Consider the following 27,836-nt stretch of genomic DNA (forward strand, 5'->3'; position numbering starts at 1 on the left):
TTATTGTAGGCGTGGTTCTTAAAGTGAAGGTTATTCTCCCTTGTAGGTTTAAGTAATGGTCTTTACAAGCTCCAACTGCTTCTGGGGCTCTCTTAGGGGAACAGAATTATAAGCTGAGAAAGATATGCATGGTAAAAAATTATAGATACTCAAATAGTCAGCAAATGTTCATAGAGTGGCCCAATGGATAAAGGGTTTATTTGGACAACTAAGAACTCTTTGGGGACAGTTAAAACTACTTGTGAAGAATAGGAGGACTCAATGCTATGTTGTTGTTCTTTAACACGTACATGGTTTGTGATACCAGGTCTCCTAAAGATCAATTCATTGTACAGTGAATGTGTAGGGCTGTAATTGTTAAGAAGTCCTGAAACTTGGACTCAATGTTACTGTTTCCAAAGTCTTCACTTATATCAGCGATGGTTATAACAAGATGGGTGGCTCGGCTTTTGGTATGGTTTCCCTATCAAGACACTCTTACATTCATAGATGAGAGCTGAAATCAATTTCCTAAAAACCTGATGAAATGTTGGAAGCAGACATAATAGTTGGCCCTTTTCAGCTCCCTTTGATGACCAACAGGTAGTGTTTACTCTTTTATGAGATATCCCCCTCCCCCACTCCCACCCCAAGGCAGCCTGCTTTAAGAAACAGGTACAAGAGATGAAAAAACTACTTGTAGACAGGGAAGGTAAATATGTAGCTGGGACTTAGGTGATGGGACTAGTGAACTGAATATGTCTTGTCTGTTAAAAGTTGGTGTTTCAGGTAAAGTCTAACACTGTCATAATAAACCCTAAGGAGAGGCAGAGTGGTAGGAATTGTTAGGAAATGAAGCCTTCAAAGCCCAACACTGAGTATTGTAGTGGGAAGAGCTCCATGAATTTATCATCTACAAATACACAGAGGAAAAGGCTCTCAGAGGTAGAGGAAAACATACAACCTAATGCTATAACATGTTTTGTGTTTGGGTCCAAATATCCTGAGTATGTTAAAAACTGACCTGTGGGCTCTTAGCCACCCTCCTATTCCCCAGCACTCTAAATGGAACTGTATCTCCACATGCTGGTATTTGTGTTTTAATACAGAACTTCGTCAGGAAAGACTAACAACAAATCCTCCATTTCCACAACTATCCCTAGTCAGAGTGACTTCATAACACACTCCACTAGATCATGTAGGACCATGAATCACACAGTTCTCCCCAGGGCACTACAAAGAATAATGGATCAATGGCTCAAAACAAGAAATAGGTGATCCATAGAGTTACATCAACACTTTTTCTTCTTTCTCTTAACTGCTTTTTAAAGAAAGACTAAACCTTTGTCTTCTAGATGATCCTACAGACTCCTGAAGCATCTCCCTCCCTCAAGCTGACAAAGCCCAAATTGAGTAATGGGAAGATCTCCATGCTGGTGCTAATAGGAAAATTCCTTTGGACGAATGGAATCAACTCCAGTGCTATCTGCACAAGAATCCTATGCCTTCCTTAACATAAATTATCATTATCACATGACTTGCAGATATTTTCCTTACCCTTCATAATTGACAGATCTGTAATGGCTTTAAGTCAGTTTCCCTGTGCTACCTATGAAAACTCATCTGTGTTTCACAACATTTGTAAGAACTTGGGAACCGTCAGGAATTGTTTCAGAGAGTTTTATATAAGTCTCTTCAGCCAGTAAGGATCTTCTACCTCAATATTGCTGCCACTTGTAGAGTTTACTGTGAACCTTGTTCTACTTTCTACCTGCCTTACCGACAAGCAAGTTACATTGGACCAGAGTCCAGAACAAGTCGAACTCTTCAGATCAATGAAGAATCCCTGTAGTGTTTCTCCTTTGCAAAAATAACTCTGGACTCAATTGATGTTTCAGAATCTCTACCCTGAGATGCCCTGTGCTCTGGTCCTATCAGAACAGTCAGGGTTCACTCTCTGGATCCCCAAATCATAATTCTTCAGTATCTTCTTTGCATTCACTTGTCTTAGATCCTACAGCAAACATTATAAACACTTCTACCTTAGCAGTTTTGCCCAGCTTACACTCAGGGGGTTGGAAAGGATTCCTAGATTGGTCTAAAAGGGTCCACTTTTATTCTAGAGAAAGACAGAGGCAGGAGAGCTCAACTTCTGAGAGTTATGAGCATTGCAAATTGTTATTTGGGGGTAGACAAGGGCATTGCAGTTATACTGGGAGAAGGACCTGGACCCTCAGCCATGCAGTGTTGGATGGGGTGAGGTAGAGTTTGTAACTTCATCTCTGCAATACCCAATGGACTGAGAGAATAAACTACTTCTGGCCATGTGTCTTCCAAACACTTGACCTGTTAGCCAACTCCAGAGTATCAATCAGGACCTGATAGGTTTCATCGCACAGCTTCCCATTCTTAAATGTGCTTGCTTTCCGCACCCAAAAAAGAACAGTCACCAAGCCTTCAGACCCAATTATCTCCCACATGGGGTTATCTTCACCCCGCCTACACACTGGCTTAGTGCTAAGGGTGCTTAACCTTTTACAGATCTGTTTATTTAGACCCTGTTCCCTAAAACTCCTCCCAAATTTATCCCCTCTGGTCCACACAGCACCCACACTTTCTCTAAAGCATTTGCTTACTCCTCTCATGTACTTATCTTCCCATCCCATATGAGAATAGAAACACCATATGTGTGTCATTGTCTCCATAGATCTAGGGAGTAGAAAATATATTTTTATGAATGCATGTATAGGGCCTAAAACCCGTCCCTTGTTATATATTTTATACATAAATATAAAAGCATAACAACAACAGCAACAAAGATAACGACTATTTAAAAAAAAACAAATAAAGTGAAACTGTAGTGCTATTTGAAGTATGTAGAAAGTTATCACTAATAGATGTAACTGGAACATGAGGACCTATTAGGCCAGCCCTGACATGAAGCTCATCCTTTCTGGACTTTGAAAACACCCACTCTGTAGCCCTGTAACTCTACTTTCTGAACACTCAGTCTCTTGCAAGAAATAGTGTACCTCTAGAATCATGACTACCCAAAATCTCTGAAGGTGGCTTTATTTGGAAAAATGTCTTCAAGGCTGCCATTGGTTAAGGGCCCAAATGGAACTGTTGAGGATTTTAGATGAGCCTCAAATCCAGTGAGCCATGTCTTGATGAAAGAAAGGAGAGGGCTATGTACACATGGAAAAATGAGGAAGAGCACCACATGAAGGTCAAAACAGAGATGAGAGGGGAACTTATACAAGGCCAGTAATGCTAAGAGGCATGAGAAGGAGGGGGAACAAGAAAGGATGCTTCCTTGTAATGGTCAGAGAACACTGACCTGCTGTTGATGTGATGATTTTTCATTTGGGACCTCCAGAATTAGAAGATAATTTTTATTTCTACTGCCCTAAACCACCCAGACCCACTTTTTGTATATCTTATACCCATTTTGTTAGCAACCCTGAGAAATTGACCCTATGTGAAACTAAGGAGGCCTCAGTGTGGTTCTTTCTGCAAGTCCTTTCCATGAGCTTGTGGGACCCTGAGTAAGAGTCACTGTGACACCATGAGCAAGCATATCATCATGGTCATTGGTTGTGGGAAGCTTCCAGCATCATTATCTTTGGGAAAAATCACTTAAAATTTCAGTGGTTATAGTGTGATCTGCAAACTACAGTTTCTACAGCCATGAAATAAGGAAATAATTTGCTTATAGCATTATTTTTATGATAGGCTCATGTGCCACAGGCCAGTCTAAACCCCAGAGACAGTAAGCAGTCTCTCAGCAAGGGACTAATTCATTGGCCTCTCCTTTCTTTGCCTTCAGAACTTGCTTCTCATTTGAATACTAACAATTAACTTTGACATAATCCCTCCGGCTGATCTGTGGCATCTATTCTGTCAAGTATGTTATCTATTGTAATGATTAAACCTCATAGTTACCCTTCCAAGGAAACTGTCTCTGTCTGAGGAGCTGTACCTAACATCCTCAATCCAGAATGATCTTGTCTAAAGCTGACAGGGAAATTTACACATTGAAAAGGTGACATTTCATGGGTAATATCTTAATCTCTTCTAGACCCCCACCTAGAGCCTGGTTCTGTGAGACAGAGTCCTGGGGAGTCTACTGTTTCTAGACTTCATATTATCAGTTTTGTCCTATCTAAGACCCCAGGCTAGACCTGGAGAGTTTAACAGATCTTCAGGTAAAGCTTTCAAACAAGATAAGCCAGAGATATTGAGGAAAGATACAGATAAAATCTGAAGTTGAAACAAAAAGAACTGGACTATGTAATTGAGAATTAAATAGGTCTGCCTAGCTTCTGTCCTATACTGGGTGGGGTTATTGTTAGTGATAATTTTTCTTTCTCTGTCTTTATCCTGCTGGAGTCCAGTCATTGCCCTTCAGACAAATGACTCATTGGAGGATCTAAAGTACACAGGAGGAAGAAGAATTTTTGGCAAGAAGGCAGATTAGTCATTCTGTTTGCCTTTTCAGACCAGTAGGAATGTCAGTAACCACAGGATTCCAAAGAAACTGCTGAGACACAACCAGGCTAAACTCCATGTTTTTATTGATTTAGTCTGTTTCAGAGTCAAGGTGTCAATGAGGAAGGATGGATATCCATGGAGGAAGAAGAAACAAGTTCTTAGGAACAGGAATTAGAGAAGGCACAGGAAAATCTGTGGCCAGGGTGAAGAACAGCTCAGGATGCATAAAAGTTTGTATCAGGAATTTTTTTTCTTGACCTGAGAAAGAGAAGACATTGTTAGACCTCCAGAATCCATGGAGCAGAAGGGGATACAAAAAGGAGATTCTCAAGTATGATCTTGAAGAGAGCTCCTTGGTTCTCTTCATCTTCCAGGAGTACAAACATAAGCATTCCTGTGTTTTTGCTTTGTACTGTGTTCCTTATGGTCTTTTTGAAATGGCAGGATGTCAGGGCTGGGTCCTCCTCTGAGATCCCCTTACGTCCATACACTGAAGTCTATACCTTCAACCATTTGTCCATCCTACCATTCTTACCATGGCCATCAGCACCAGGGCACTGACCAGCACAGCATATAGGGTGGCCTTCCCCAGTAGGATCTCATAGAGGATGGTGGCAGACAGAACCCCCTGATGATAGGATGCTGTTGACAGGAAAGGAGAGTTAGTAGGTGTTTATGAGCTAGTTCCTCTGGGCAGCCCCGACCCTCATGTCTGTAGGATCTTTGTGTCCTGCTTTCAAAGCCAAGACCATGGAAGACGTAGAGAAAGTCGGAAGATTTACTCACCTGAGGTGATCCCACAGTCTGAAAGAAAGAAGAGGGAGAAAATTGGGTGAAAGAAAGCCACTTTGGGAGACACTGAACACCCAACAACAAAACTTAAAGCTGAATGTAAAGGCCACAGACACATGCATGTCAGATGGTGTAAGCACTCTCCTCTGATAGTCCTCACACTGTCTTTCTGATGGTTCAGGGCAAGTGTAAGACACTGTCAGAGTGACCTTAAAAATCTAGCATCAGGGATGGGGATGAGTGATGCTAGGCTGTGAGGGAGGTATGAGAGAACTCGTAAGCACAGCTCTGAGACACTAAAGAACTGAGAAGCCAATTGGCCTGAGCTGCCCCATTGAGTTTACATACATACTCCTTGGGAGGAAGCATAGGCTATGGTTTTCTGACACCATGAGCTTGATCATCTGTCCCACCACTCTGGCCTTTTCCTGGGTCTATTCTTTACTTCTACATGGATTGTTTCATATTTTTTGAAGTAATAGCGCTGTTTAGTTTCCTCATGAGCTCCACAGGTCCCACTTACCTGCTCGGCCCCAGGCCTCTGCACTGATGTTCTGTGTGACAGGTTTGGGTGAGCCCTCTGGCCACTTGTCCTCCTCTTCAAGCCCATGGAACTGCACTTGGCAACGGAAGTGGTTGCGAGGATTGTGCCAGAAGGTAGCAGAGACCCTCAGGCGGCTGCTCAGGCAGTAGCTATAATTGCTCTCCTTGTAGGCTTGAGGGTCCGTGCTGACCCCACTGTGGACCTCCTTGCCATTCACCCACCAGCTCAGCTCCACGTGGTCAGGGAAGAAGCCCCTGGCCAAGCACACAAGGGTAGCCTTTTGTTTGTCTGCGATCTCTGCTTTTGATGGCTCAAACAAGGAGACCTTGGGTGGAGTCACATTTCTCAGATCCTCTGGAAAGTAAAGAGAAGTGGAATTAGTATTTTGCTGATAACTGGATCAGGTAGAAATCATTTGTATTTGGAAAGGTTCAGGGCTGAGAGAGTTTCTGAAAAAGCAAGCAGGTTCTGTTGGCTTTGGAATCACCATTCCATTTCTCTATGGCATTAATCTTTCACTTTGCTTGTCATTTATATTCATCCATTCTCATAAGGAGATACTACAAAGGGTCTGACCCAGTGTTCTTTAGGAAACGTAAAACTATGTCCTTTGTTGACATAGTTTTGATCCTGCTCTATCACGACAAGCTTATTTCTTACTATATTTTGCAGATATTTAATTGGAGCCTGCCACAGAAATCTGAACTACAGAATCTAAATCTGAGTAATGACCGTCCGTGCCGGTGTGACCATGAGAGAGTCTCTTTAATGTCTGCATCAATTTCTTTCCTGCTTGCAAAGTGAAATGTGAAACACCGACTTCCCCAGAAGAGACATAAGGATTTATAAGATCTTGCCACAGCCAAGTTATGGAAGCTAAGAGGCCAGGATTAAAGGGTAATTAACATTGAGATAAACATTTGGCATGAGAAGGCTTTCTTCAGACTACAATAGATGGCCCATTTTCATTCCTGCATGTGTAGACATCCTGGTCTACAGTGGATTCATGAGGATGTAAGGTTTACTGAGTTTTGTGGTGTGTGAAATAAACCTATCAACTTCTCTGCCTCTAAGTATTCCCAGTTCTTTGTGCCTGTCTGTGGGTTCTTTGCTCCAAGTGATTTAATGAAGATAAAGAGATAGATGTATTTTGTGTTACCAACCCACAACCTTCTGGATAATGGAGAAACTTTATTTTGATCCTTTCTCATATTTCTGTGGATGTCGCTTTATTCCTGGTCTTGAAACAAAGGTATAAGAACCTGCACAGTCCTTATACAAGATCACAGGCTTAGTGCTTGGCTTCAAATCTCTTCAGCCATCATGCTGGAATTCTGCTTCTTTTTGGTAGGAGTCTCTACAGTTTTCTTTTCTTTCTTTGTTTTTTTGGGGGGTGGGGTGGACAGGATCTTAATCTGCAGTCCATAATGGCCTAGAATTCTCTATATTCCACATTGACTTAGAACTCTTTGTGTAGCTCCTGTTGGCCTCACATTCCTGGTACTGCTCTTGTTTAAGTCTTCCCAGTGTTGGGAGTGTACATGTGGGCCTAGCACATCTGGCCTCTGATCAGTCTCTTTGTCCCAGTGCATCATTTTCAATGCATCTAGGACTTTACAGGCTGCACCTAGATAGAAAGAGTATCATTCTTGCCTTCCTCCGTGGTACTTGACTCTATCTACTCTGCTTTAGGCCTGTCTAGTCTTTCTGTGTCCCAGAGATATTGGCTTTGAGATTCTCCCAGCTTTCCATGGGAACTGTGGGATGCACTTCTCTGACCCTCTCACTCAGCAATGATTTAGTTCACGTTGTGAAAATCAAACACTTGCCTGAGTCAGGCATTTTGTTTTCTATTGTATTAATCAACACCACTGTCAGGACAAATAGAAGCAGATTCTCACTACACCCTGAAGTATTACTTGTATAATTCAATAGGAAAACGGGGGCAGCTAAATATCCATGTGTGTGAATCCCTGAGGATTGTTGGGAGGTATAATTGCCTCCCAACAATGAATTGAAAATGAATTGAAAATGAATTGTGCTTTAGTAAGCTGCTGCTGGTATGATTTGCTTGAGAACTGCACTAGCTGTGAGTAAAATTGTAAAACTCATCTTCCTCGTTTCAAACTACCTCACTATCTGTAGCCATAGAACTAGGTCATACATTAACATACTTAAGCTTACCTTATCATCAAAGAGCCAGGACTGGAATTCAGCCTCGTCTGGCTATAAAATCTGGCTCTTTTCTTTATCCCACATGTCTACACAGGCCCAACATTTCTTTTAGACACAATTTAACATGGCTGAGTTCTCTTGGATCCAGCTTAATGTTCCAACCACAAATGATGTTCACTGTTGCTATGGTTACCAAATAATACAGGTTCACATATCCAGGCTGTGAATTATTTCTCTTCTATACCTTTGACCCCCCACACTGCCAAGCGATATTTAAAGTCCATTCTAATACTGGTATCCTAAGGGGTTTCAAGCATTTTCCTCGAGATAAATGTTTCTACTTTAATGTGTGCGTGTGGTCAATGGAATCCCTTCATGATATAGCCTGTCTGTCTAGCCTGGATTACATGGTATGAGCAGTGAAGATTTCAGGTCAGGATTTAGGCAAATAACCTGAGGATTAACAGACCCCAGTGACTAAGTTCCCCCTGCCTTGGGGCCAATCAGTTGTGAGAATGTGTTTTAATACTGAGTCTCCAACCCTGCTTCAAGGGATCCCAAACTTAAAGGGAAAACAGTGAATGGAATTTAATCGCGAGTCAACACCACCAGACTTTTGATTCTTCTGTTCTAGTTTATATTTGTCTGTCATTGGTTTCTTGCTTTACTCATTTCGCTCCTTTCAAAAGACCCTCTCCCACTTTTGTCACTGGGAACTCTAGATTTCCCGGCACCACCTCTTAGAATCTCCCCGCTTTTATCTGCCCTTTAGTTCTTTGTGCCGGCTATTTATTTTCAAAACCAAGTTTGCTTCCAGAGTCCTAATTAATTTTTTTTCTTCACCACCCACCCAGTGCATGCATACCTCAGAGAAAAGAGAAAGAGACCTACCTTGTCCTGGCTTGCGAGAGAGCGAGCAACGCTTGGCACCCAATCCCTTTTCACCCCGCTCCCCCAGAAAGGGTAAAGTTGAGTGCTGTCTCTTACTATGATTTCCCTCCCGGAGATCCCTAACCCTGGTCTACTCCAAACTATTCCAGGGACCCAGGAATTTGGGTGGAAGCGAGAGATGTGACTCTTACCTAAAACCGTGAGCCTGGTGCCGGGACCGAAGTACTGCTCATAGGAGCACAGAGGCTCAACCCCACACACAAACCCGCAGGATTCAGCGAGGTAATTCTCCCGTTTAGGGAAAATCTCCCTGCTACTCAGCCTCCTTCGCCAGCACCGGGCTTGGGAACCCAGGACAAAGACGCCAGAAGCCCCAGAACTCCCCGCTGCAGTTGCCAAGAAGCTCACATAGGATGTTCAATCAGCTGCCAATCAGTCAGGGCAAGGACTGCACAACCCTGCGACTCCCAAGAGAAACCCGGCCAAGGGACCCGCGCCCACTGCAGCCCAATCCCGCTGAGAACGCGCACATGGGGCCCCAGCTCACCTAACACGAGGAGCCGAGTGCCTGGTCCAAAGTACTGGGTGTCTTGGTTCACAGCCCCAGAACCCAACACAAAAACCATACCCCAGCTTACCTAGCACCGATAGTCGGGTGCCTGCACCAAAGTACAAGGTGTTTTGACTCACAGCCTCTTGGCACAGGACAAAAACTGGCTCTGGCTATCCTTAGCCCGGGAATTCCGGCAAGGAAATGCTCCCTCCCCTTCATTACTAGCTCCCAACTTACCGAGAACAGTCAGTCTGGTTCCTGAGCCAAAATACAGCGTTTCTGCACTCACAGCCTCCAGGCTCAGGACAAAAACTCAGTGCTTCCCGCTCCTGCTGTCCCAACCCTGACTCAAATCCCCACCAACCATGAGTGTTTCTCTATTCCCAGCATCCAATCCAGAAATCCTTCTGCTCTGGCAGATAAGCTCAGTCCAAGAGGATGCTGAGTAGCTGTCCTGCTCTGAATATCTTACTTCCATGGTACCCCCAGCTGCCTGCTTACCCAGCACTGTCAGCTTTGAGCCTTCACCAAAGTAGAGCTGCCCGGTGTTTGCACAGTCCTGGAAATGCTGGCACAAACCTCTTCTTCCCTGATACAGGGCCTTGGATAGTCAAATATCCACTCTGCTAAGGTTTTCTACTCTGGGGGGGGGGGGTCTTTGTGGCTGACTGTCCTACCTTCTCTCCCACCTGTGTGGCCTCTGCCTTCTTACCTAGGACGGTGAGTCGTGTCCCTGGTCCGAAGAACTGCTCAGCATAGTTACACAGCAGAAAAGGGCTACCAAGAATTCTTCCTCTTTCCTCACCTTCCTCAACACAGACCCGGGGTTACTCACATTCTCCATCTACCTCCAGAACTGGTAAGGCAATCTTGACCTTGCATGAGGCTGATCTCAAATTGAGGAGGAGATACCACTTTTGGCTTGGGAACGAATATCCATCTAATTCATTCAGGGTTTGACAAAGTGAATTTGAAATCTGAAGACTTCCTGTTGGTGTCCAGGTAGCCTCCAATGAGAAAGGACTTTTAACTTCTTTCCCACAAAGGGTCTATTTTTCTACTTAATGCTTTTTAATAAGTTCATAATTTCCCATGCCTGCACGGATACTTTGCTGAGTGTAAGCCCCATGATAAGGGCTGGATGGTGATCCCACTTCCTTGGATGCCTTTCACACTCCTGGGAAACTTTCGAGGGCAAGGAGATGCATAGATGTTATAAGACCTTGTGAGTCCATTCATAGACTCTTCCTCACATGTTAAATGCATTTCTTGGGCTGAGAGTTGGTGTCTTTTGGGGTAGAGCTTTTTGTAAAAGCACCTCTTCCAGTTGAATCATTGTGCCCCCCCCAGTCCCCACAATGTTACATCGTGATACAAAAAAGTTTCTTCCCCGCAGGTGCCCTACCCCAGTGCCTGGGCAGAGGCAGGGAGACCAGGTGGCAGAGAGGTTTGTCTGACTGAGAGGGGCTGGGAAAAGTCTCAAGCTGGGTAAATCTAAAGAGGGGAGGAGCTTGGAGATGTCCTTGGGACTGGTATTGTTGATGGAGGCAGGGAACCCTGTTCTGAATGTGGTCTCACTCTGGGAGAACATCTATGTCACTGGGTTTCCTCCTCTTTGTCACAGTGCCCACCTGCTTAGACTGGCATTTATAGAGAAATGGGTGGGAGGAGTGAAGTGATAAGGTCCCTACCAGGAGACTCCACAGAGCAGCTGATGTAACTTAGAACGCAGAGACACAGGCCTCAGAAACTATCATCATTCCTGTTGCTTACTGGATAATGTTCAGCTTTCTCATTTACTTAGTCCGTAATATGTAGTGGGCTATGCATTAGGCTCTACGTGTTAGCTTCTGAGCTGGTTGCCAGGAACTGAGTCCATTCTCAGAGAGGCATGTGCTGATAGGGTTTCTCAGCCTTGATTTTGATTAATTTTGTCTCTGACTCTTTCATGTTCCCAGGTAAATGGCTAAACTCTAAAGCGTCCTGTCATGTTGTCTGTGCTTTTTTTTCCTGCTTCTGGTGAGCATGAGCACTCTCTGGAGTGCACAAAGTGCACAGTTTTGAGGAATCTGTATGTTTGCATTCTCTCCTCTGATTACCTAACTGCTGAGTACAATTTTGTGGACAGTTTACTCAGCTATTTCAAAGTGCTGGCTTTTATTTTTTTCTTTTTTTTCTTTTTCTTTTTCTTTTCCTTTTCCCTTTCTTTCTTTCTTTCTTTCTTTCTTTCTTTCTTTCTTTCTTTCTTTCTTTCTTTCTTTCTTTCTTTCTTTCTTTCTCTCTTTCTTTTTTTTTCTTATGACTTAGTCCCCTTATGGACAGATTGTTTTCTTGAAAACTGTAGTCTAGTTACCTCTGTTCTGTCATTGGTGAGAGGTTACAGTGATAGGTGCTCACTGTGTGATATGAATGCACATGAACCGTGTCTGTCTATATGTGGCTTTGTATGTATTTTTGCATAGATTAAACTCTAAAAACATATGCAAGCAAGAGGGAAGGCCTCACTGAAATGGCTGCTTATAAAACTGGGTCACTTTCATTTCCCTCAGCATTCATGTGTTTATTAGGAAATTACCACTAAGTGTCTGCCCTGAAGTAAAATACCATGCAGTATCCCAGGGCACTATCAGAAATAACACCTTAGTTATGGGGGAACAAACAGTTACATGGGAGGTGTCAGATAGGAAACACTTCCCATTGAGTATGATAAATGTTACAAGGGAAGTCTTTATAAGGAGCTAAACAGTACAGAATGTTCTTGATCTAGTCTTAGGAAGAAGGAAGGACTGGACAAAAACCACTAGAAAAGGCTCCAGGAAGACAATGAATCCAAGTCCTTAAAATGAAGTAAGGATTACTGAGGGAAGAAGTGGTCCCATGTTGCTCCAGATGGAGCAGGCAGAAGGAGAACTTGCAGAATGGCATGAAGAGGATAGGAGGAAAAAAGCATGGGGGGGGGGAACTATGAGGTAAAAGGAATCATTAAATATTTCTGTCATCTTAAGGATGATGACCTCACCTCCATGGCTTCAATGAGAACTCAAGAGATGTGCAGGCTTTCTAGATGTAGCAATAGGGCTTGCTCTTACTTGTAGGAAGCTGTATTTTCTGTCCTTCTAGGCACACCCATAGGATGTTGCTTACATCCATCCATTTCATTGGGGAATAATTTATCAACAGGTTTGTATCTTAAATGAAAGACACATCTTCTATCTTAACATAAATTTCCAAGTCAGTGCATTGTCATGTGTGATCATCTAGGAAAGATGCTTGGTAAATGAACATGTGTGTTGAGTGAGAGGCCAAAAGGGAGATTAGTGACACACAGGGAACCAAGCCTTGTTAGCCACAGGGATATGACAAGTTGGAGGTGGATACATTTGTGTAACTTGTAGTTGTTGCTCTGCAGAGCACAAACTTTTTGTTTCTTTTGCTTGTTTGTTTTTGAAGGTAAGAGACTTCCTGTATTCAGTACCTCTGTCTTTCTCTCTTGAGAATTTTTAGTTCCTGTCACTACCTTACAAACTTAATCATCTTCTTCTGTTAGTTTGAGGGTGGGGCCCTCACTTTTCTTACCCAGTGTGGCTATCCTTTTCTTGAATATCTCTTCTTTTATGATTCATCAACAAGTTTAGAGACAGACAAGAAATAAAGATATCTATACACACAAGAGAGAGTCAGGCCATCCTAGAACATGTTTATTGGTTTGATTGTAAGTGTAGGCATTTTCCAGGTCACAAGAATTTCAGACATACAAATGCACCTATGCATGACTAGTAGGCAGAATATGGGATGCACAGACAATTGAGAATAGCTCTTCAGAAGTTCTGTAAGAAGAAAATCTGTATTAACACAATGTGTTGTCAGCTCTCGCATTCATCTTCACATCTGGCTTCAGGAATTCTTTCTTTTGACCTGCAGATGAGAATCATTTTAGGTTTACCAATGGCCTTGCATAGTGTGGCTTGAGAGAATATACAAAGGCCCATTGTTCAGACAAATGATAGAGCTACTAAAACATCCCTTGGGCTTTTGAGTTATCACAGCTTATCCTCTACAGCTATTCACTGCAGTTCTTTGAAGTTTCTTCTTGTCTTTTACACTATGGAAGCAGACCTCTCTCTACTGCTCCCCTCTAGTTCTGGAAGAGCCCTAAGCCACTGGTTGTAAATGCCTGAGTTGCATGTGTCACCTCCCCATAAGCTCCATCTGCCTGTTCCTTACCATAGCCATCACCACCAGTGTACTGACAAGCACAGCATACAGGGTGGCTTTCCCTAGCAGGATCTCATAAAGGATGGTGGCAGACAAGACCCCTTGTTGATAGGATGCTGTTGACAGAAAAGGAGAGCAGGTAAGTACCTTTGGACAGGTAGCTAGCTCTACAGTCATAATCATGAGAGGTGAAGAGAGGGTCAACTCACTTACCTGAGGTAATCCCACAGTCTGAAAGAAGAGAGAAAGAGAGAGAGAGAGAGGAAAATGGATGAGACCTCATTTTATTAAGAAGTTTGAAGATTAAGCCAATCTAGGGGCTAGCATAATATAGATTGAAATCTTGACAGGCCCAGATTAAATGCCTTCCCCGCACCCCACCCCCCAGGAGACTCCAGAACTGTCTCTCTCCTGTTGTACCAATTGTTACTGAAACTCATGGCTTAGGCACCAAAGATAATGATTCAGATACTTAGCTGTACAAGGAGAATGGAATGGAAACCCTACAGGTAAGGGTTCCGGAATGAGGATCTGGAGTTAGAATTATACATAGTTGCCTTGTTTAGCTTCTTGGGAGGCTTTCATCCCTTTCCACTGGTTTTTTTGTTTGTTTGTTTGTTTTGTTTTGTTTTTTAAATTTTTTTTAAATTTTACTTATTTTTTTCTGTATCTAGACTTCCTGGCTTTTCACCTGCATCTTTCCATTTTTTCATTGGCACGACTGATGCTCATTCTTCTTGCCAGCTCCGCAGGTCCCACTTACCTGCTTGGCCCCAGGCCTCTGCACTGATGTTCTGTGTGACAGGTTTGGGTGAGCCCTCTGGCCACTTGTCCTCCTCTTCAAGCCCATGGAACTGCACTTGGCAGCGGAAGTGGTTGCGAGGATTGTGCCAGAAGGTAGCAGAGACCCTCAGGCGGCTGCTCAGGCAGTAGCTATAATTGCTCTCCTTGTAGGCTTGAGGGTCCGTGCTGACCCCACTGTGGACCTCCTTGCCATTCACCCACCAGCTCAGCTCCACGTGGTCAGGGAAGAAGCCCCTGGCCAAGCACACGAGAGTAGCCTTTTGTTTGTCTGCGATCTCTGCTTTTGATGGCTCAAACAAGGAGACCTTGGGTGGAGTCACATTTCTCAGATCCTCTGGAAAGTAAAGAGAGTAGGAATGGTCTGAGAGCTATCTGGATCTGCCTTGAACTTGTAAGAACGGGCTGGAAATGGTCATTATAAAGTACAACTATGTTGTAGCAGGTCCTGCTTGTTTTCTGCCTTTGTCCAACTCTGTTCCTGGTCTCCTTCCATATTCCCTCTTCTTTATGGATTGTTCTAAGTATATGTTTTGCATATTCTCCCCCTTCCCAATTTTCTATGGTGGAATGGTACCCTGAGTTTTTGGACTTTCTCATCATGACTCATGTACTTAGATGTTGACTATTGGTTAAAAAGAATATAACCATTGTTTTTTTTTTTTTTTTTTTTTTTTCTTTTGAAAAAGAATCCATGCATGGCCATTTGAAACAGTGGCTTTGAGTGAGATTGAATTTTAAGACAAAAGTGTCATACTAATGTCAAGATAATTTTTTCCTTATTGCTATTTTCCTTTTGGGGGTAAGGTGGTTATATCAATGTGTTTGGGTCATTCTGCATAGTATAAACTTTCATTGCCTAAAAGAGACATTTCCCACAGAACATCCAGAGACATCTCTGAGTTTCTGAATATCTTGCTCAATACAACCTCCTCCCCCACTGCACCCAACTTGCTTTGAGGTTCCAGCTTGTCTCTGGCTGATAGCCTATCTGATGTTCCACATTCACTCCTACACTGAGATGTAAGAGAGCTGTGGTGGCTTGCATAGGAAAGCCGCAATCCTGTGGAAGATATTATTCACAGGTTGAACTCTTTTATTTTTTCAGTGCTCAGTGAACCTCCCTGATGAGTTTCAGAATTCTAGTTTACAACTAAACGTCGTATTCTTTAATATAGTGAAAAATCCCTGTAAACAAATTATAAAGTACAGGGGTCATTTCAGACGTGGGTTTCCACTGGGAAGGCCTGGACCCAGTCACATACTTAGAAGAGGGGACAGATAAAAACTCCTAGGATTATTGAAATGAATGACCCCCCTCTGAAGACATGAGAGATGCAAAATCCACACACATTGTGCAAGCATCCTCCCTTGAGTAGAGTTTTGTGTTCTCCCTCTTTGGCTCTGTTCTAACCTAGAAGTAAGGTTCTCATGCAGAAACAGGACAACATAAGATCATTCTTCTCTGTCTGAAGTTGAGGATTTAACAGGGAAATTGAGAAACAAGTTTGGAGAAAGACAAACAGTGGCTTGGAGGATAGTTAAAAATAGAAATACATGTGGCCACATAAGGTAACCTTTGAATCCTTTAAGAGAATTTAGGAGAGAGAAAGGAGGAGGGAAGGATAGGAAAGATGTAAACTCAATAATCACTAATAAAGTTCTCAAAAGTAAAAGTCAAACAAAACCAATAATTTTAAACATAAAGTAGTCCTTCTTTTCTTTTCCTTCCTTTCCTTTCCTTTCCTTTCCTTTCCTTTCCTTTCCTTTCCTTTCCTTTCCTTTCCTTTCCTTTCCTTTCCTTTCCTTTCCTTTCCTTTCCTTTCCTTTCCTTTCCTTTCCCTTTTCCTTTCCTTCTTCCTTTCCCTTCTTCCTTTCCCTTCTTCCTTTCCCTTCTTCCTTTCCCCTTTCCTTTCCCCTTTCCTTTCCTTTCCTTTCCTTTCCTTTCCTTTCCTTTCCTTTCCTTTCCTTTCCTTTCCTTTCCTTTCCTTTCCTTTCCTTTCCTTTCCTTTCCTTTCCTTTCCTTTCCTTTCCTTTCCTTTCCTTTCCTTTCCTTTCCTTTCCTTTCCTTTCCTTTCCTTTCCTTTTCTTTCTTTCTTTCTTTCTTTCTTTCTTTCTTTCTTTTTGGCATGTCTTAGAGAGTCTGGGATAGCCTAACACATTTAATTTTTTTTTAAAAAAAATTATTCCATGCATTTCCCCGTCTTTGAGCCCCAGACCTTTGAAAGCAGTGCTCAGTAATTTCCTCTAATTTCCATGGCATGGATCCTGTCTATAAGACAATAATTATGGAAGCTACCAGTCCTGGGAGGACCAAGGAGTCCCATTCTTCCCCTTCTCCTGTATCTCCTAGACCGCATGTCGTCCCCTTGCCTGATAGCTCTTCTGCTTCTTCCCAAGCATGATATTGCTTATGCTAGGCTTTCATTACCTTAATATCACAAGACAAACCTGGAGTCTCAGGACCATTATTTTCCCATCTTTTTACATATTTTGTTGCTAATATATCATTCTCTTGTTATAAGGTTTTTTTTTTTCCTAACCCTGAGATATAATATACTCCAAACTCCTGTAGGCAGCTAGAGTTCCTATAATGCTATGACACACATATGCCTTTGCTCAGGATTTTTCCCCAGGTCATCCTGATACCACTAGGACCTGATCCCCTCTGCTGTACAGTCCTTCTACCACACAAGGAAGACAGACATGTGTCCCCAGAAACTGATAAGGACAGAAAGAAGGCAGAAGATGAAGGAGGGAGCAGAAGTCTGCATAGGAGGTCAGTGTCAATATTTTAAAATCAGCAGACAGAGCCCTATGTACCAAACCAATCCAACAAGGCAGAATCGGATAGAAAATGGAAAGAGTGGAGATGAGGCTAAGAGAAAAAACAAGTAATGCATCCGCTCAGAAGTCACCGAAGACAGTAGCCCAAAGAATAGTAAAAAGAAGAGCAAGAAGACTCAAAGCCCTGAATAAAGGCATTCTGTGACCAGAACAAGAAAATAAACCCAGAGAAAAGCAAGCGACCAGGCTCTGGGGAAGGTAGAAAGGTAGAGGGTTCCAGATGGGAAGGGACGACTCTGTCTTACCTTATACCTAAGGATTCTGTCTTGTCTTATACCTAAGTTCCTTTCCAAGACCATGGTGATCCAACACAGGCACAACCCCTCCAGTCAGAAATGGAGCCCCCATACCTGTCACAGTGAGCCGGGTGCCTGCCGCAAAGTAGAGGGGCGAATTATAGGAACACAGCTGCAGGTGGCCTTGGTAAAACCTACCAGCGGTCCCAAAGCTAGAGAGCGAGTCTTAGATTCCTGAGACCTGAATAACTGTCTCTGTGCCTGCAGGAAGAATTCCAGACCCCAGTAATACCATGAGGCATGTCACAGGAGAGAGACAGGAGGAAGGGGCTCAGAAGGAGCACACCCATGCAAACAAAACTGTAGGATGACCCTGGGAAGAAGGCAGGAAAAGACTTCTAGACTGCAGACTCAGGGGAAAAGAAGCAGGTACTGATGCATCTCCTCATAAGTGAGGCAGAGGACTGTTTCAGAACCTAGCAAGTAAAGGAATAACTAAAATTCTCAGTCCCTTCCACCAGCTCTGGGGTTACAGACACTCCAGGTCCAAAGGACAATGGTCCTACCAGTTTGGTCCCATAGCTTACCTAGAACAGAGAGTCGAGTCCCCTCTCCAAAATGCTGAGCCTGGTTGGTACACAGTACAACATGAGGGTGGCAAACTCCTAAAGAGCTGATGGGACCCTTCTTCGAGGCAGGACTCTGCACAGAATCTCCAGGGACTCAGGCACATTCACCATCCGTTCTTCCTCTCTGAACCACAACCCAGGCTGCGTTTGCAGTCCTTACCCTGCCTGAGGAGTTCCCCGAGCCTCTAGGTTTACAACATACCCTCCCGAGAAAGAAATCTTTTACATACCCAGGACAGACAGCTTGGTTCCATGACCGAAAAATAATCTTTCGTTGGAAACACAACATTAAAGCCTGGTGGTAAAACTTCCTCATGCTTTCTGCCCCTCCTCCCTGTGCCTGCCCAGCAGCTAGCTTCCCTCATTCCTGAGGAAGGTTTTATCTCTGGGGAGTAGAATGACAGACAACTATGCCATATTAACTAATGTAATTAGCAATCAGTTTTCCTAATAGCCCATACATCCTCCCTGCCCAAGCCTGTCTTCTGCCTATATGGAAGAGCCAAACCGTAGGACTGTGAACAAACAGTACATGAGGCTTACTCCCAGTTGAGCTTGCCTGCATTAAACAGGATGCCCAGGCTTCGCATAGCCACCTGTGGGCATTCATCCCTTTGTGCATGCATGAGCAGAGGAATTTAGTTCTGCAACCTGGGCACCTCAGAGAGAAACTTCATCCAGCACCCAGCCATTTGGCCCTAACTTACCTACAACAATGAGCCGGCTTCCTTCTCCAAAATAGAGCATATTTCCAGAACACAGCCTACCGGGTCCACTTCAAAACTCCCTCCCTCTCTGTGAACCCTTCTCCTCTCTCTTTCCTAACTTCCACCCCAGGTTCATCTTGACTCCACCATAAACATTCAGACCACCTTTGTGAATTCAGCCTCCTTAGAATGTAGTCCCAGACATGAGATAGCCTCTTCCTCAAGAAGGAACCATGAGCAGGATCCTTCCTCTGATTACCAGGACAGTATTAGACTTTCCATCCCACACCCAGACCCTCAGGCCTTACCTATTACCAAAAGCCTGGTCCCTGAGCCAAAGGTGAAGTCGTAGTTTGCACATCAGAATACAGATACTCTAATATGGACACAGAGGACATGCTTTGTCCGAAGAGAGACCTGGAAATTTACCTGAAAGATATCTTACCTACAACTGTGAGTCTGGTTCCTTTACCAAAGAAGACTTCTGTGTTTGCACAGTGCCATAGGGTGAGGAGAAAAATAATCTTAAGGGGTGAAGAGAGGCTCTTCCCAGCTAGTATCTAGAGGACCATAGGAGGAGTAATCGCTTTGTGTGTATCACAGGTATTGCACAAAAGAACATTTTGACGATAGACTTGTGGCAATGTCAAACATGGTAGATTCCCTCCAGTGGAACTTACACCCCTTTTATGAAGAATCCCCCATATATATTGTTCTTTTCTGAAGGTCCATCAAAGTGAGGTAGCCTGTCAAAGAACAGTTTTCTTGGACCTATGATGATATTCATCAAGAGCTGAGATCTTTCAAAAAAAAAAAAAAAAAAAAAACCAAACTGTAGAACTGTTCAGCTCTGGCTCACCTATCCACTGATGGTGGTCTGTTTTATGGAAGTTGGCAGAAGAGGATTTCCTTGCATCCTTTGCCGCTGGGACCACTAGGCCATTCTTCTTATGCTTATGTTCATTCAGTGTGGGAGGCTCCTGCTCTGGTAAGTCCACATTCTTCTCCACAATCTTGGCCTAGCAGGCTGCAGAGGTGAAGTGAAAGCATTCTGGATCTAAACACATCTAGGCTTGCGACCCAGGAGAAGAGTAGAGGACTGTGGGCCTTGGGACAGACAGAAAGGTTTTTGTAAAGGTTTCCCATAGAATTGAATCACCGTGGCCCCCTGTCCCCACAATGTTACAGCTTTATACAAAAAAGGACCCTCCCATAGGTCTACCCCTTGAGGGCTGGAAGAAACCACCAGATAAGCTGCTCCTCTGTGGGGAGTTGAAGATAAGGAAGGTGACATCCCCACCCCCCCACCCCATTGTGCAAGGTGGTGGTAAGATGCGAGCTAATGCAGGGGTTTCCTCTTTACCCCCTGTTCTTCTTTTGAATGTTCTTTGTTCTTGGAGCTGGGTGTCATTGAAATGATCTTTGCTGAAGGGGCTGGATTCCCTCTTGTATCCGCCCTTCTCAAATTTCTGTCATATAAGGGACCCACCCTATGAAGAAGTAACAGCCCCCAATCTAGCCTAGCTTTGCCCTTGCCCTAAGGCTGTGCATAACTCAGAGGTTATACCTTTCCCCACAATCAAGACTCTGTGCTGCTGAGAGTCTCTGTGTGTGACAAATTTGAGCCTTTTCAAGGGGCTAACTTAGGTTCTGGACTTCTTAGAATGGTGGTGAAGAATGCACCACATTTCTAACAATGAGTGTGAAATGACGTGATGTAACCACATGTGTTTCCTACCATGTTAGTAACAATCTTGCTAGGTAAAGGGAGTTAAGGACAAGTCTCCATGTAGGCTGGGTAGAGACACAGGTTGGAAATCATTCTAATATAATTGCAAGGTCATGTGATCATAGCTACATGGTCGTTTTCTCTGAAGTCTTTTCAATGCATTAGTAGATATTTCAGTTTTCCTGTTTAAAGATGAATCTGGTTGGGGATGGAGGCACATACTTATATCCTAGCACTGTGGAAGCAGAAACAGGCAAGTCTGTAAGTTTGAGCCTAGTCTCAGGATGGAGTTTCGGGTCAGCTAGGGCTGTATTTTGGGACTTAGCCTCAAAACTAGACAATCATATTCCAAAATTCAACCTGCCTTTGCACACTTTGGGTATCTTTCCCCCTAGTGATGCTTCATATTATTGCCTGTCAAGTGGTGACTTAAGACCCAGATGATGAAAAGGAAGTCGACTATGAAATTTTGTCACATTTGAATGGAAAAAAAAGAGAAAGAAACAGAATCAAAAGCTAACTAAAAACATGGGAAAACATTTCCAATTCTCATCATCAGAACTAGTAATCAATAAGATAATTCAATAGCTAAATTAAATAAATACATAAAATAAAAGAGGCAAATACCAGATGTTTCGGAGAAAGAGAAATCAAAATGATGCTTAAGTGTAGGGAAAAGTTTTCACAGTGATATACAAAGGAAAAATGTCATTGAAATCACGCCTATCAGCAATTTGAGAAAACTGGGTTATTAAGAGACTGCTTTCCTGGGGAATCTGCAGTGAAGTAAAGACTTTAGTATATTTGTTGCTAATAGGAATGCAAACTTAATAAAACAACCTGTATAGAAAATAACTAGAAAACAACTACGAAGCTATAAATGCATTTTTGTTTTTATCCAGAAACACAACCCAAGGAAATTTACTTGGTAGGTATAGTTGCATACACATGAAACTTTTAGTACTTGGGATGCTGAGGAAGGAGGATTGTTATAAACACAGCCAGCATGGTCTACAGAGTAGACTTTCCACAAGTTCAAAAAGCTTGAGAAGTAAAAATGTTTAAGTGAGTGTGGAATATTTGTATCATGTCAGTGTGTTCTCTCACACACAGGTAACTGGGAAAAAGCCAACTGCAGAGTTTTATAGATGTGTGCTATCTTTTGTTTAACAAAGGAGACAGGGCATAAGAATTAACTAATGAGTATTCCAATAAAAGACTTCATAGAGAAACTCTGGGCAGAGGGCTGACACTGTAGTTTATTGGTAGGCTGACTGCATGAAATGATGGAGAACTTGGGTTGATTCCTCAGAATTGCAAAACAAAACAACAACAAAAAAGAAATTCTGGTAAAAAGTAAGACAATCTATTGAAAGCAATTGCCCACCACAAGCAGGCGGAGTCCACAGAAGCAGAGCACAGGGCCATTTCTCATTGATGGCTTAATGGTGAGATTTCAGTTTTGGAGCCATATACCTATGTTATTTGTTCTAAATAAAATTTAAAAATCAGTATAAAAGGAAGGAAAACCAATAAAATGTCATTTCTACAAAATATAAGATTTTTTTCTGCTGAAAGGACTTAGTTTTAAGTTATTACTTTCTCCAAAGATTGGTATGTGTAAGGCATTGTTGCATGATCCTGTGCTTGTTCAGAGAGCCCCAGAGAAACTTCAAGGTTCAGATCTCTAGATAATTTTTCACAAGCCTTTGAATAAAAATACCTAGGACTGGGTTTGCTAACAATGTTAAATAAATAACTAGAAGGGGTTCTTATGTATGCTTTGTCACAGTGGGAGGACTGGGACCGGCTTCTCAACCCTGGGTCAAAAAAAAAGTTGTAAGACTTGGATAAGACCAGAGTGCTAGCTGCTGGTGCTCTGAACTGGACAAAGCAGAGACAGTCTGTCTCATCAATATTGGCAGACCTTAAAACTCTACTGTAAGCCTGCTTAAGAAGGCCAACCACAGTTAACCATCTTAAGGTGGCAAAGTCTATTCTTTTCTCTTTTTGTCCCATTGAGCTGTACATTTTATTTGATATCTTTTTTTCACCTTTTGACATCTCGCTCAACCCCTCTCCCTAGCAATAATGGACTCACCGAGCCAGCGTTTCCTTTTAATCATGTAGCTGAGTATTTTGATTTCATCTGGCCTTGAAGATTATAGTATCATTTATCTTGGCGTCATTGTATCTGATGGGGTTTTTCTAGTTTATTCATCTGGACATTGAGGCCAAATGTAAAGATGATAGCATCTCAAAACATTTAAAATATTTATTTATTTATTCGTTGATTTATTTGCTCACTCACTCATTCATTCATTTATTCATTCTTTTTCCCTTTTAAAAAAATTAACCTGTGCAAATAACATTGGACAGAAATCAGGTTGTAGTTATTCACACAAATGGACAGCAGGGGGAAGCCTTTCCTTATTTAATTTATTATTTTTTTAAATTATGAATACATTTTCTTTCCTTCCTTTTTTTCCTTCCTTCCTTCCTTCCTTCCTTCCTTCCTTCCTTCCTTCCTTCCTTCCTTCCTTCCTTCCTTCTTCCTTTCTAACATTGCATCTGTAGATTCCCTTCTCTCCTCTCCTGAGTCCTTTCCCACAATTCTCCTTTGCCCACCCCCTACTCCCATCCACTCCTCTTGTTCTACAATTCAGAAAAGGACAGGCCTCTCATGGACATCAATCAACCTTGACATATCAAGTTGCAGTAAGTCTAGGCAACACCGTAGGAGGAAAGAGTCCCTAACAGAGGCAAAAGAGTCAGAGACAGCCCCTGCTCCAGCTGTTAGGAGTATCACAAGAAGGCTAAGCAAACAATTGTAACATATATGCAGCTGGCCTATGTCAGTCCCATGCAGGCTTCCTTGTTGTTAGGTTCAGTCTTTGTGAGCTCTTATGAGCCCTGATTGCCTAATTCTGGGGGTTTTCTTGTGGTGTCTGTGAACCCTCTGGCTCCTACACTTCTTCCTCCCCTCTTCTGCAGGATTTCAGAAGCTCAGCCTTATGTTTGGCTATGGGTCTCTGCACCTGTTTGCATCAGTTCCTGGGTGAAGCCTCTCCGATGACCACTGGGCTACATACCAATATATGAGTATAGCAGAGTTTCACTAGGCATCACGTCTACTTAGTAACTGTCTCCACTCCTCTTTAATGTTTCATTCAATTAATCGCTGTGTACTTACTATATGCCAAGTTAGTTTACTCACTGGTGTTGGGATATTGTTGAAAATATTTAATTGGGTGTTTCTTTTTTCATTGGATATGCTCTTTATTTACATTTCAAATGTTATTCATCCCCTTTCTGGTTTCCTTCCCTCCTGGAAACACCCTATCACATCCTCCCTCTCCCTGTTTCTATGAGGGTGTTCCTACATCCACCCACCCACTTCCACCTCTCCACCCTCAATTCCCCTATACTGGGGTATCTATGAAGCCTTCATAGGACCAAGAACCTCTCCTCCCATTGATACCTGACAAGGCCAGCTTCTGCTATATAAGCAGCTGGAGCCATGTGTACTCCTTTGTTGATGGCTTAGTCCATGGGAATTCTGGGGGCGGGGGGAGTTGGTTTGTTGGTTGATATTGTTGTTCTTTATATGGGGTTGCAAATCCCTTCAACTTGTTCAGTTCTTTCTCTAACTCCTCTATTAGGGACCCCACATTCAGTCCAATGGTTGGTTGCTAACATCTGCCTTTGGATTTGTAAGGCTCTGGCAGGGCCTCTCAGGAGACAGCCATATCAGGCTCCTTTCAGCATGCACTTCTTGGCATTCACAATAGTGTCTGGATTTGGTAACTATATATGGGATGAATCCCCAGGTGGGATAGTCTCTGGGTTGCCTCTCTGATGACCACTGGGCTAGGTACCAGTATATGAGTATAGCAGAGTCTTACTAGGCATCATGCTTACTTAGTAACTGTCCTCTATTCCTCTTTAATGTTTCTTTCATTTAATCACTGTGTACTTCCTATCTGTCAGTACCAGTACCTATCTGTCTGATACCAGTTTATTCACTGGTATCAGAATATTGTTGAAAATATTTAATTGGGGGTTTCTCCTCTATCTTAGATCATTTAGTTTCCAGATAAAAGACATAAAACCTTTATATTTATAATAAGCCGTTAAAGCACTAAAGCTGGGAAGATATCTACCCTCTATGCTATTATGTCTATTTCCCTGCCAATAGCCCTGAGATATGACTTATTATGTTCTGCCTGGGCTGCTTGTATTCTGACTGGCCAGCCCTTATGTCCAGTTCTCAGGATCCCTTATCCCATGGTGTCTTCTCCTCTCTACACCCTTTCCCTCTTCCGTCGGTGATGGTTTTCTGCTTCAGACACCAAGTCCGGGAACTGAAACTCCACATAGCTCTCTTCTGCTCAGCTATAAACTGAAGATAGTTGTGGGTTGTCTGGTAGATAATTCCTCCAGTATTCTACTGTGTGTGGCCACTGGGGTTCCAGGTAAAATGTTTTCCTAGGTATTGGGAGTTGACACGTATGAATGGGTTTGGATTGCAGCAGACTGATGGGGTCCACAGAACAGAGGACATCAGGAATTCCACAGGGAACCTCCTCAGTCCTCTGGGAATGTGAGTAAATGTGAGGAGAGGTCTCAATAAGTAGTCTGCTACAGAGCTGGGGATGAAGCTGGGACATTATACACGCAGGAGAGGAGGGAAAATGAAGGTCTGAAGCTCACTTACCTGCATCACTGGCTTCTCTGGCAGGCTTTGCTCAAGGGATCCCAGAGAAGCCTGGGGAGTTGGGATCTAAAATAACTCGGTGAATGGGGAAGATGTTTGGAGGAGAAGCTCTCCATGATCTGTTAGAAAGGAGGGCAGAAGCCGGGCGTGGTGGCGCACGCCTTTAATCCCAGCACTCCGGAGGCAGAGGCAGGCGGATTTCTGAGTTCGAGGCCAGCCTGGTCTACAAAGTGAGTGCCAGGACAGCCAGGGCTACACAGAGAAACCCTGTCTCGAAAAACCAAAAAAAAAAAAAGGAGGGCAGAAAGTAGAAGAAAGTCACAGTGTGTGGTCTGCTACAGAGATGGGAGTGAGACTGGGCGATTGGTTTTGAAGGAGAGCTGAAGATCTCCCATCAGGGAACTTGCTTCTCTGGCAGGAGTGAGCTGCAGGTTCCAGAGGAATGCCTGCTAGAGTTGGGGTGCTAGGATAAAGCAGTAGGTCAGAGTAAGGAAGCTAGGAGGGGAAAGTCTGTGTGATGAAAGTGAAGAAGGGGTCAGACAGGGAAGGAAGGCTGCTACAGAGCTGAGAATGAGGCCCAAGGATTGGATTTAGAGAAAGAAGACATAAAGATCTGTGTTGCAGATAGCCCTGGAGCTAATTATATTTGATGCCAATTCTGTTCTCCTGTGAGGGGTTGTAAATGAGGAATGAGTCAGCACTCAGGTGATTTCCTGTAAATGTTAATTTATAAATAAAGGCTAGAGTCGGAGATTGGAGGAGGAAGAGGGGAAGGTTGAGATGAAGGTTTTGGGGGAGAGAGAGAGAGAGAGAGAGAGAGAGAGAGAGAGAGAGAGAGAGAGAGAGAGAGAGAGAGAGAGAACGAGCAAGAGAGAACGAGCAATGAAGGAGGAGGAAAAAGGAAAGTGGAGCAGAAACACCTGGCCTGGAGAAACCACAAGTTATAAGGAGTCTCTAGTACTGGGAATATGGTAGTGTAGATCTGTCCAATCTAGGCGCACAGCATGTATTCATATTAGTTGAGTTGTGTTTTCATTGCCAGGGCTCATTTGGGTTGGAGATTTACCGCAATAGATCTGTAGTTAGCTCACTGGCTTCTCTGGGTAGGGTAAATTCCTGAAGCTTTGTATTGTTTTATTTTGTTTGACTGTTCTTCTGAGATACTACCTCTTCATTAAATTCAAGTTTCATATTTTGAATTCTTTTTTTTTATTTGACTGTGTTTTCACAGTTTTCATTGTGGCACTTATTCATATCCTAGTTAAGCTCCTTGACCATGTTTGTTATAGTAATTTTTGTTATAGTTATCATTGTATTTTTCATTATCCAAGTCACTTTTCTGAGAGAACAGTTCTATGGGGGTATTAATTTTTGGCTTCTCTATGCTTGCATTTTTGCAATGGGACCTATGTATCTGAAGTTATGTCATAGTAATGTTTCTTGGTGTAGAGACCTGTGGTCCCATTGTTGAGTAGGTATTTGAAACTCTCTTTCCTGTTACTCCAACTGATCAGGTTATAGAGCAACTTTATGTGGTTTTGGGTTTAGTGTTGAGGCAACTTAATGCTCATGTTCAAATAGGATGTCAGAAGTAGTTCTGGCTCAGCAAGAGTTCTCTAAGGATAGACTTCATGAAAGGCAGTGACTAGGAGATACTTCCCTGAAGTACATGGAAGCAGGAATGGGTGTTTGTTGGTGAGAGTAGTCTGGAGGTATATCAAAGATCAAGGTAGATGGAATCTTTTTCATCTGAGATCACACAGTAGAAAGAGAAGGGATGGCATTAGTGAGCATGCAAATATCTAAGAAATTCTGACCATAGCCAGGTCTATCAGCTGGTATGTGTAGGATGCAGCTAGTGAACAAACGTCTCTGAGTCTTTGCTTTCTAGCTGTGGAACTGGAATAATCATTACAGAAGGGAAAAATGAAGTAAATGTGAAAGTGTCTATGAAATTCTCAAGGTCGTCCATACATATTATTATTACTGTGTAAGATAAACAGAGGGGAATTGCTTAGAGTTATGACGGTTGTAGACCAAGAACCTCTTATTTCTTCTATAGAAACATAAGTAGGAATTTGACGATGAGCAGTAAGACCTTCTCCAAGTAACCCAACTGTTAGGACAGAGTAGGACTGCATTGGCATAAACATTTTTATGTAGAGAGCCAGCCATAGTGGTGCAACCCACAGTCTAAGAATTCTGCAGCCTGAAGCAAGAAAATTACAAGTTCAAGGCCTGCTTGAATTACAAAGCAAGACTTTGCATCAAAGCTGACAAAATGAATATGAAGGATGGAACTTGGAAGCCAAGGTGGTTAACCACAGCTAAGATTTATATTGAACATGAAGACTTTCTGATGTAAAGAAATCAGTAGTATCCTCAACCACAAGGTATTCACAAATCACTACTTTAAGCCCCATTGAAATTCTAAGGAAGAAAAGCATTGGGGGCTGGAGAGATGGCTCAGTGGTTAAGGGCACTAATTGCTGTTCCAGAGGTTCTGAGTTCAATTCTCAGCAACCAC

At 42.9% G+C, this 27,836-nt stretch overlaps 2 gene segments (V, D, J or C); both read right to left on the reverse strand.

Moving 5' to 3' along the window:
• Positions 1-4,534: 4,534 nt before the first annotated feature.
• LOC110296769 (T-cell receptor beta-2 chain C region-like) lies at positions 4,535-9,501 on the reverse strand. The segment is given in 6 exon segments: positions 4,535-4,731; positions 5,009-5,115; positions 5,260-5,277; positions 5,789-6,163; positions 9,067-9,291; positions 9,423-9,501. Coding segments are annotated over 6 exon segments (825 nt in total).
• Positions 9,502-13,111: 3,610 nt separating this feature from the next.
• LOC147004003 (T-cell receptor beta-1 chain C region-like) overlaps positions 13,112-27,836 on the reverse strand; it is a 500,214-nt gene continuing 485,489 nt past the window's right edge. The window contains 5 exon segments of the C gene segment in view: positions 13,112-13,343; positions 13,653-13,759; positions 13,857-13,874; positions 14,407-14,781; positions 18,864-18,925. Of these exon segments, the coding sequence occupies positions 13,323-13,343; positions 13,653-13,759; positions 13,857-13,874; positions 14,407-14,781; positions 18,864-18,925 (583 nt within the window).

This window comes from Mus caroli, unplaced genomic scaffold (assembly GCF_978045245.1).
Source record: "Mus caroli unplaced genomic scaffold, Mus_caroli_1 scaffold_7, whole genome shotgun sequence".
Taxonomy (NCBI): domain Eukaryota; kingdom Metazoa; phylum Chordata; class Mammalia; order Rodentia; family Muridae; genus Mus; species Mus caroli.